Genomic DNA, 9,798 nt, shown 5'->3' on the forward strand with positions numbered 1-9,798 from the left:
GCAGGAGTCATTTCAAGTCTTCACTGTTTTCTAGCAGTAACCTGGTATCATCTGCATATCTCAGATTCTTAATGTTCTTTCCACTCAAAGGTCATTTCGGGGGGGAACGCGGGGGAACGCAGTTCCCCTGGGTGAGGTGCAGGGGGCGGGGCACACGATGAAGCCCCGCCCCCTGCTTCTGGCCGCCCCACTTCCAGCCCTCATTCAGCCAGGAAGAGGCAGGAGAAGAGGGAGGGTAAGTTGCTTCCTCCCCGCCTCTCCCTACCCTTGCCTGCCTGGGGCCAGGGAGGGCCTTGGCGGGGCTTCCTCGCACTTCTGCCAGCCTTGCAGGTCCACCGCCGGGCCCCTGATGTCAGGGGGTGTGGCATATGCTAATGAGTTATGCTAATGAGTCCCCCTAGCTCTTTTTCTACGAAATGACCCCTGCTTCCACTCATTTTCACTCCAAGATGTCTTATATCTCTTTGAGCAGTGATGCCTCACCCTCTCTCCATACTTTATTTAGCTGGAGTCATATTACGGCCTCGCACTGTTCTTCCCCATTCTTGGTCTTCTTTTTATAAAAAAACACTCTACTCTTAAGATACCTGTGTGTGCAGTTCTTACTTCTCTTGTTGATGGGCTACACTGGGGAAGATAAGGTTACATGGGATTTTTGTTTGTGATTGTATGTGGGAAAACACTTTTACATTTTTAATAGGGGGGAAAGTGTGGAATGCAAAATAGGGATTCCTAATGACTACTGGGGAGAGCTTTGCATCTTTTAAATAATTATGTTCCTTGGCTCCATCATCAACCCAAAGGGAGGCTACAACCAAGAAATCAGGCGATTGAGACTGGAAAGGTCGGCCATGAAGAAGCTAGAAAAGATCCTTAAGTTTGGGCTGTGTTACTGGCAACCAAAATCAAGATCATTCATACCATAGTATCCCCCCATTACTATGTGTGGGTGTGAAAGTTGGACAGTGAAGAAAGCTGAGAGGGGGAAAACTGATTCATTTGAATTTTACAAAATTCAAGAAATACATTTTCTTGAAATGAGGGAAAACATTCCTTGTGTCAGTTCAGTGAGGCAACCAACAAAACTGGCTGGAGAAAAAGAACCCAGTCCTCTCCTGTTCAGGGCACATTATATGATCTGTAAATTCTGTGTTTGGGAAATATTAGTGTATTAGAGTGCCGTCTTAAAGAGAGCTGACTTCAGTGGGTTGACAAGGGTGTAACTCTCGTTCACAACAGCCTTCTTAGTGTACAAAAGATACCAGGTGCCCAGTGACAAAGTGTCTTCAATATTTAGCTTATAATGTTATTTATTTTAAAAGTCCATGGCATCTTTCTAATTTGCTCCTGAATGTGTGGAATTATTCACGGATTTGAAAACTGTATGTAAAGGCTGTAGTTATGGAGCACGTGACTTCAAGCGCAGGGGAGGCACAGCATAGAAAATGGAAAAACACAAAACCCAAACCATATTGCTAATGCACAAGAACATTTTATTGTTACAACATTAAAGCATTTTTTCTTTTCCTTACAAGTGTAACTGAACTTAAACAAAAAACCCACGCACATAAATACCTCTGGGGGCTGCACCCATTCTCAGGCCTTCAGCTGACTACCATTGGTACAGAGGCCTTTCTGTTCGAGCACTAACTCCTCAGGTTGGCACCCACTGATAGGGAGGGGCCATGGCTCAATGGCAGAGCACTGGCTTGGCACGAAGAAGGTCCCAGGTTCAATCCCCGACGTCTCCAGCAATGCTCCCTCTAAGCTGTGGAGTCTTGTGAGCAACAGTCTACTTTGTGAGCTCCTGCCATTAAAGTTGTGAGCAAGCGATTTGGCTGCTGCATAAATTAGTTTGCTCTGGAGCCATCCTTCCCGAGCCAAGACAAAAATCTGTGAGCCAGAGGCTAAAATACTGTGAGCTAGCTCACTCTAACTCAGCTTAGAGGGAACACTGGTCTCCAGTTAAAAGGACCAGCTAGTAGGTGATGTTAAAGGCCTCTGCCTGAGACCCTGGAGAGCTGCTGCCAGTCTGAGTAGACAATACTGATCAGAAGGCAGCTTCACATGTCTGTGAAAGGAACAATTCATCTTGGCTCACCTGTCACAGATTGCTCTGCACAGGGGTAATTTCCTAGAAAAAGAGGTGCAGGAGCTCATTAGCATAACTCATTAGCATAACTTATTTGCATACGCCATACCCCCCATCACCGGAAGTGTGTCAGAAGGCAACACCCACCGCTCAGGCTCCACTGGACTGTTTTGGGTTGCTAGCTATTGGGGGGGGGGGGGAACGTGCAGATCTGTCGTCGCAGAGGAGGGAGAGCTTGTACCTGAATAAAACCTGGTCTTAAAGGTGCCACTGGACTGTTCTGGACCTGGAGGCGGGGGGGGGGGGCTCTGCAGCTTACCTGGCTGCTTCTTGCTCTGACTGAGGGCTGCTGGGAGCAGGGGGTGGGGCTTGTTGCATGTGCCCGCCCCCTGGGCTCTTTACTGCTGGAGCTCCGCTCCTCTGCGCTCCTGCAGGAAATGACCCCTGGCTCTACAACCTCTCGTGGTTGTCTAATCCACAAGTGCCACAAAGTTTTATGGGAATCCAAACATATGACTGCAGAAAGGGGCCTGGGCAGGCGGGGGGAGTGAGTACTTGTGGGGTGTTCTGGTAGTTGATGGGCAGAAACAGCCAAGAGTGCCCTGACCCCTGGATTCTGAGGTCTGCACTGAGTCAGTGTTGGGTTATTAGTGAAGCAAGAGATGTAATAAAGCAGAGCAAACAGGGTGGGGATGCATGCCTACCCTTTGGCTCCCTGGCTGTTTGGAAACACAGAAAGCCACTGAGAATTATCCTATTGCAATACAACTAGTTTTCTTAAACTGACCTTCCAGTAACCTTGCCTTTTTACATATTCTGGAGCCGGCTGTGAGGATTCCAGCTTCATTCATCTAAAATAAATAACAGTATGCAATCCCATGCCTAGTTATTCACGCCTCAGCCCTCTAAAATCAGCAGGTTTAAACTGCGGGAATTTTGCCTGGGATTGCATTGTCCCAGTCTTTGCACTGACGGGTTTGTTTTTATTCCTCCCATAAGAAAAAGGGAAAATTCGTTGCAATTCATATGATTTTGCGTTGTCTGTCTTCTTTCATCCTGAGGACTTTTTTTTAAGAGTAAAAGAATCCGCGTTTAGTAGATTTTCCTTAATCCGGATTAAATTCTCATTTTGCCCGCGGCGGGCGGCCCTCCTAATCGCAGACTGGACGGCGTTCAAACACGCCACCGCCGCAACAACAGCCGCTCCCCCTCCCTCCCTCCCTCCCTCCAGGCCTTGGCAACCTTTCCTTTCCCTCCACCCACCCATCTCGTCCGCGCACAAATTCGCTCGCTCCGCGCACGCAGAGCCGTCTCCCACCCCTCTCGTTCTTCGGGGCGGACGGGGAGGGGGGGCTCACTCGTTTTATCTGCCGCCCCCACTCCCTCCTTCGGCGCAGGCGCCCTCTCCAAGTATGCACCTGCTCCCCTACCGTTTAACCCGTGCATTTGCAGCGGCCGGCGCGCTTGCTTCGCTCTGCGGCGCCGCCAGTCCCGTTATCCCGAGGGAGGAGGAAAGGGAAAGCCCGGCAGGATGTCCTGCTGCTGCTGCTGCTGCAGCTGAGAGAGGCGAGACTGAGATGCCGCCGCCGCCGCGCCCTGGCTGGAGGTGAGCGCACGCCGTGGGGGAGTCCCCCTCCGTGCGCCCCAGCGATGTTCCCGGCCCGCGAGGCCGCGCAGCCGGGCGGAGCCCCGGCGAGCCCGGAGGCCCCTCCACCGGCACCGCCCGTGGCCGAGCTGAGCGACGCCGAGCTGGGCGGCTGCAGCAAAGAGGAGCTGGTGCGCCGCCTGCGCCACGAGGAGGCCGAGAAGCTGGCGGCGCTGGTGCAGCGTGGCCGCCTGATCCAGGGCGTCAATCGGCAGCTCCAGGAGCACCTCCGCGAGATCCGCGAGCTGAAGGCCGTCAACGGGCGGCTGCAGGCCGAGAACCGCGAGCTGCGCGACCTGTGCTGCTTCCTCGACGAGGACCGCCTCAAGGCCAAGCGGCTGGCGCGCCACTGGCAGCTCTTCGGGCACCACGCGGCGCAGGTGCTGCGCGACGAGGTGGCCGCCTGCCTGCGCAAGCTGGCCGGCCTGGAGGGTCTGCAGGAGCGCCTGGCCAAGGACAACCTGGAGCTCAAGGAGCTCTGCCTGGCCCTCGAGGAGGAGTGCGCCTCCGTCCGGCCCGACGCCACCCCCAGCCCCGGCGGCGGCTCTTCGGAGCTCAGCCTGCCCTGCGGACCCCGCGACCTGGGCGACGGCAGCTCCAGCACCGGCAGCGTCGGCAGCCCGGACCAGCTGCACCCCGCCTGCTCCCCCGACGACTAAGGGGCAGCCTTTCCAGCCCACCCGTGGGCCGCGGCGGCGGGGCTTTCCCAGTGGGAGGCGCTGGCTGGCCCATCCTTGCCTGGGGGAAATGGACGCAAGCTGTGCCGCACAGCAGGCCCCCTCGAGAAAGCCGCTCGGCTTGCCTGCCTTTCTTTCCCACCCCGTCCCAGTAGCTGAAACCCGAGGATTTGGTGGAGGGAGGTGGTGGTATTCTCACCATGATTTTAAAAAAGACACAGGGGCACATGAACGTTGCTATATTTGTGCTCTGCTGAATGCGGCCAGTTTTTGATGTTACACTGAACTCTTTTTGTAAAGCCATAATGCAAGACGGGAAGCAAAGTTCTGTTATGGTAACAGACGAAGGCCCATTGTCGGTCACCGTCTTGTTGGACATCCCTGTGGATCAAAATGGGAGGTGCTTCCTGATTTTCAGCTATTCCCAAGACGCGTACAGACACACAGCTCTGGACCAGGGTACATCTCAGCCCAGCCATTCTAGGACATGGGAACCTGCATGTTCAGATATTTCGGGAATGTCCCCCAGAATTGGAGAGAGGCATTTTTGCAGCAGTGAATGTCTATCGTTTAAGGTAGCAACCTTTGAGATTTCACAGAAGTCTTCATATCTTCTCCGTGAATGCAGTTGCCATGGTTAGACTTTGGGAACCCTCGGGGCCATGGACTTCTCCCTGCTGACCTCAGTGATGAGGGATCCCAAGCGGAGTGCAGTTTTCCCCGCTACCACAAAAAGACTGAACTTCCCGTATGCAAATTACAGAGGGGTAGCAATGTTATTCTGTTAAGGGTCCAAACTTTAAAAAAAAAAAGTGTCTTTGGTCATCTTAAAGACTAACAAAAAGTTTCTGCCGTAATAAACCTGCAGACCTTTAAGGTACCACGAGATTCTTTTTTTTTTAATGCACTGGATTGTGGGAGGGAAGAGAGGTGGGGAAGGCAGCATCAATGACTCCAGCTGCTTGGGAAGCAATTATATATCTGTGGCAGTACCGAGTAAAGGAAAAGGAGGAATTCTGAATGTTGTATGATTTATGCTGGGGGGGACCGGACTGAATTTGGCTGGTGATTTTCAACTATTTGGAGGAGGAAGCAAGAGATAGAGAGCTTCCTCCAGACCTCTACCCTGTTGTATTTTATCCTACCCCAGCTCTGGTTTTTATACCACATGCAGAAAGACCCCACCCCTGATGGAGCCTTGCCGAGGAACTAAAGGTGCATGGGGTGAGAGATCCAGATAAGTCACTGTAAAGGGCAAGAGATTCCCTCCTGTTAAAAAGATGCAGCCAAACTTGTTTGAATAATCTCTTGTGAGAGGAGAATCCTAGATGCAACAACTGCCCCCTCACAATACTTGAAGGAGCTTATGTAGGGGTAGGGACCTCCAGAAGAATGGTCTCCAGTTTTAGAGAATGCCCTGTACTCCTCCCCCCTAGGAAATAAGTGGAAGGGGGGCATAAACGAACAGAGCAGTGGTCCATCCATTCCAGCATCCCATTTCACACAGGAGCCAACCAGTTGCCCTGGAGGCGGACAAACAGGGCATAGAAAGCCCAAGGCCTTCCCCCCTCTTATGTTACCTCCTAGTACTGGGCTTCAGGTGTTTGTTGCTCACCATGGCTTGTAGCCATTGATGGATCTTTTCTGCATGACTCTGGCTAAGCCCCTCCTAAACCCATCTGTGCTCCTGGCCCTCACTGTGTCCCCTGGCAGTGAATCCCACAGTTTAATTACTCATTGAGTGAAGAGATGTTTTCTGTTGTCTGCCTGGAATCTGTTGCCCATCCTTGAGTGCCCTCACAATCTGTTATTATCAGAGAGGGAGAAAAAGTCCTCTTGATCTACTCTCTCGGCCCCGTGCACAATTCTGTACACCTGGTTGCCCCCTTCTGCATTTCCCCCCAACTCTGCAACATCCTTTCTGCAATATGGAGACTAGGCATCTTTCTCTCTGCTGCTCAGATGACAGCAGCTGCCCAACAATTCAATTTGGACTGAGATTTTCAAAGATGGCAGCCCTAGGGGGAAAAAAAACCCTCCACTTCAACTGCAGGGCGTATGGCTGAATGTTTGCCAGAACTGAATTTGTGTGCCTATGAAGATTTATGTCCTAGGGAGGTTAACTGTGTCAGTCACACACACACACACAGAGGATGCAAACTGTTGGAGGGATGCCTTTTATCAGATCGACTGCTGTTGGTGAAAGTAGTAAGTTTTTGGCCTGCACTGAACTCTTCTTGTGGTCAGTGAAACATGCTTGGAAGTCCAGAGAATCAGTCATTGTATTGTTTCCTAGAGACAGCCTTGGATAGCAGGAAATTGAGGGCTGGGAAACGGCTTCCTGTTCCCCCTCAAGGACTCCCAAGATCTCTCTTCCAGGATACAGCCAAACCTGGGGTGGAGCGGAGGCAATATCCTGTTGTCTTGTGGGTTGGGGAATGCAGTGTGTGACTCTCATGGTATCTGCTACCCCAAAACTGGAAGTGTGGCAAAATGATCCCCAAGAAGTGTGGGTGCAAGAAATCTCCTTGGGAGTCTGATAAATGTTTTACATGGGGGGGAATCACTTTCGTCTTCTCTGAAAAGTGTTTTGCTTCTGGAGTGGGTGGGTGCCTTAAACTCTGCAATTATCAGCAAGCTCCTTATTTACCCTCCAGTTGCTCCAATCCAGAGATTAACTCTTTAGCAATCAGTGATTCTTCATTTCCAAACTGGGAGGTGCAGGGACTGAAACCCAGGGTGAGAGCTGGCAGAGGTTGTTCGGTGGGGATTGTGCATTCTGTATATGCTCAGGGGCACTTTGTTCCAAAACCTAAAAGGAGTTTTGCTTTGACTTGAACAACAGTCTTGGGAAGAATTCCCTGTGATTAATCCATCTAAATGTTGAGAAATGTCCCGGGGGGGGGGGGTACGTATTTTGTTGACAATGTCAGCTGTAGAATTTGTATTCTTGCAAGTACTCAGGGAGGGACAAAGAAAGAAATGGACGCTGAGACTCTTTTTACTCCAGTGCTAAACTTAATATTGACATACTGAGGTTGGGAGGAGGCAGCCAGGCATGCTGGGGGTGGGGGTACGGGATGAGGGAGAAAATAATGTGGGCGGGGGATTTGCTCCATTCTTCCAATTTCATTTCCGTGAGTGGAACTTTTGCTGATTATCTGAGATTAATTCCCCCTACCATCAAAACCAGGCAATGGATTTTAAAAAACATTTCAATATATTTAATACAATTTGCCAAAAATAAATTGTAAAATAAATCAACAGAATGCATCCTGCACAACCCCGCCATGCATCGTTAACAGCTGCCCCCCCCAACCTCCCTAATTCTTGTCTTGCCTGTATGCAGATTTAATGGATTAAAAACCAATTGACTGCACAGCCCAACCCTATTCAGGATTACTAAGCATGCTGAGTTCCGTAGGCTTTACACCAAGGTAAAGATACATAGGAGCTGCATTGTAAAGACTTGTGTACTCATATGCAATATGCGTCACCAAATTGAGAGCTTGGAGTTGCTGGGCGGTGGGGCAGGGGTAACTGTTCCACAGAAGGAAGAAATCTTGCAAATTCGGCGTAGGCCCCTCAGTTCACCTACAAAAGGTTGTATGCAAAACTAGTAGCAGAAAACTTCTGCTGGACTGTAGCTTGTTGATCCTGGAACTGTTTTGACAATATTCTGCACACACGACATGGAGGAAAGTATGGCCTAACGGGCAGCTCTTACTGATAACTTAGTGGTCACGTGGATCTTGGTTGATTTGGTGTAGAGCCAGTTTGGTGTAGTGGTTAAGTGCGCGGACTCTAATCTGGGAGAACCAGGTTTGATTCCCCACTCCTCCACTTGCACCTGGCTGGATGACCTTGGGCAAGTCATAGTTCTGATAAGAGCTGTCCTTGAATGGGCAGTCCTTGAAAGAGCTCTCTCAGCCCCGCCTACCTCACAGGGTGTCTGTTGTGGGGAGGGGAAAGGAAAGGAGTTTATAAGCCGCTCTGAGACACCTTTGGGTAGTGAAGGGCGGGGTATAAATCCAATCTCTTCTTCTTCTTCTTGATTTGCTGTGACAAAGGTGCTGTTTCCTACTGGGCTGGCGGGCCCCTCTTCACTCCTACCAGTGCGCCCAGCTGAGAACCGGAATGTAGAAGTACAGCAAAATCAAGCGTGGGGAGGCCTCTCGGGCTTCTTCCGCCCCAGCCAAACTGCAGACAAAAGGGCTCCAGGCCAGGAAGCAGGTGTCCGGATCCTGGTTCCCTGATAACACACAGCCAAAATCAACAAAACCTGGACATGCACTCTCTTGCCCTGGCTTACTCGAAGCTGGCTTTCCCCAGACTTAAAAGGAGGGGGGGGGTCATCTCTGGTGTTCTCCTCTGCTGAGATATGGGAGGAGCTTCAGTAACAACCGTAATCCATTCTCGTGGCTCACAGCCAAAAGTTTTCCTGCTTTACAGTCATTAATTAAGTGCTGCCAAGTTACAGCTGACGGCGAGCCCTGGTGGGGTTTTCTAAGGAAGAGGTGAGCAGAGGTGCTTTGCGATTGTGTCCCTCTGTGTAGCAACCCTGGACTTCAGTGGTGGTCTCCCATCCAAGTACTAACCAGGCCCCTGACCTGGATAGCCAAGGCTAACCCAATCTCGTCAGATCTCGGAAGCTAAGCTAGTGTTTGGATGGGCGACCTCCAAAGAATACCAGGGCTGTGACGCAGAGGCAGGTAGTGGCAAACCACCTCTGAAATGTCTCTTGCCTTAAGAAAAACAAGTCTCGCTCGCCACCTAGTGGTGCATAACACTAAAACAGCTAGAACTGCTGGCTGCCAGACAATCTTAGGATCTCCTGGCTATACTATACACAGTGCTGAACAACAGCAGCGACTAACCAGGGCCAACCCCGCTTAGCTTTGGCGCTCTGACAAGCTCAAACTAGTTCGTCATTCCCATGGGAAAGAATACTGAGAAAGATGTTATGAAACTGGGAAGAGATAGTCAGTCTATCCAGCTTGATTTCTATTGGTAGCAAGGAAGGGTTGTTCTGTACATGCTCAAGACACTTCCATATTTCAGGGTCAAGTATTAAAAATATTCTGCTTCTGTCTCATAAATACCCTGAGCCACACCTCAGAATGTCGGCGTAGGATCTGAGAGGCTCGGGTTCAAATCCCCACTCTGCCGTGGAAACTGCTGGCTGACTCTGAGCCAGCCACACATTCTCAGCTTAACCTACCTCACAGGGCTATTGTGAGGATAAAATGGAGAATGATGTTGAACTGGTTTGAGGTCCCCATTGGGAAGGAAGGTGGGGAATAAATGAAGTCAAATAAATTTAAAACGTAAGTTAATGTACTGAAGCACAGAGAGAAGCAGGTTGGGCTACACAACTATTATTT

The 9,798-nt window shown here is 50.6% G+C and overlaps 1 protein-coding gene across 1 annotated transcript; it reads left to right on the forward strand.

The window, feature by feature from the left end:
• The first annotated feature begins 3,549 nt into the window (after positions 1–3,549).
• CCDC85B (coiled-coil domain containing 85B) lies at positions 3,550–4,459 on the forward strand. Its single transcript, XM_015423932.1, has one exon. The coding sequence runs from the start codon at positions 3,743–3,745 to the stop codon at positions 4,394–4,396; it is 654 nt and encodes a 217-aa protein (XP_015279418.1). The 5' UTR covers positions 3,550–3,742; the 3' UTR covers positions 4,397–4,459.
• The last annotated feature ends 5,339 nt before the right edge of the window (positions 4,460–9,798 follow it).

This window comes from Gekko japonicus, unplaced genomic scaffold (assembly GCF_001447785.1).
Source record: "Gekko japonicus isolate JY-2015 unplaced genomic scaffold, Gekko_japonicus_V1.1 scaffold313, whole genome shotgun sequence".
Classification (NCBI taxonomy): Eukaryota; Metazoa; Chordata; class Lepidosauria; order Squamata; family Gekkonidae; genus Gekko; species Gekko japonicus.

Excerpts from the sequence above, each read along its gene's own strand:
- CCDC85B (XM_015423932.1), top strand. The coding sequence starts at position 3,743 with ATGTTCCCGGCCCGCGAGGCCGCGCAGCCGGGCGGAGCCCCGGCGAGC.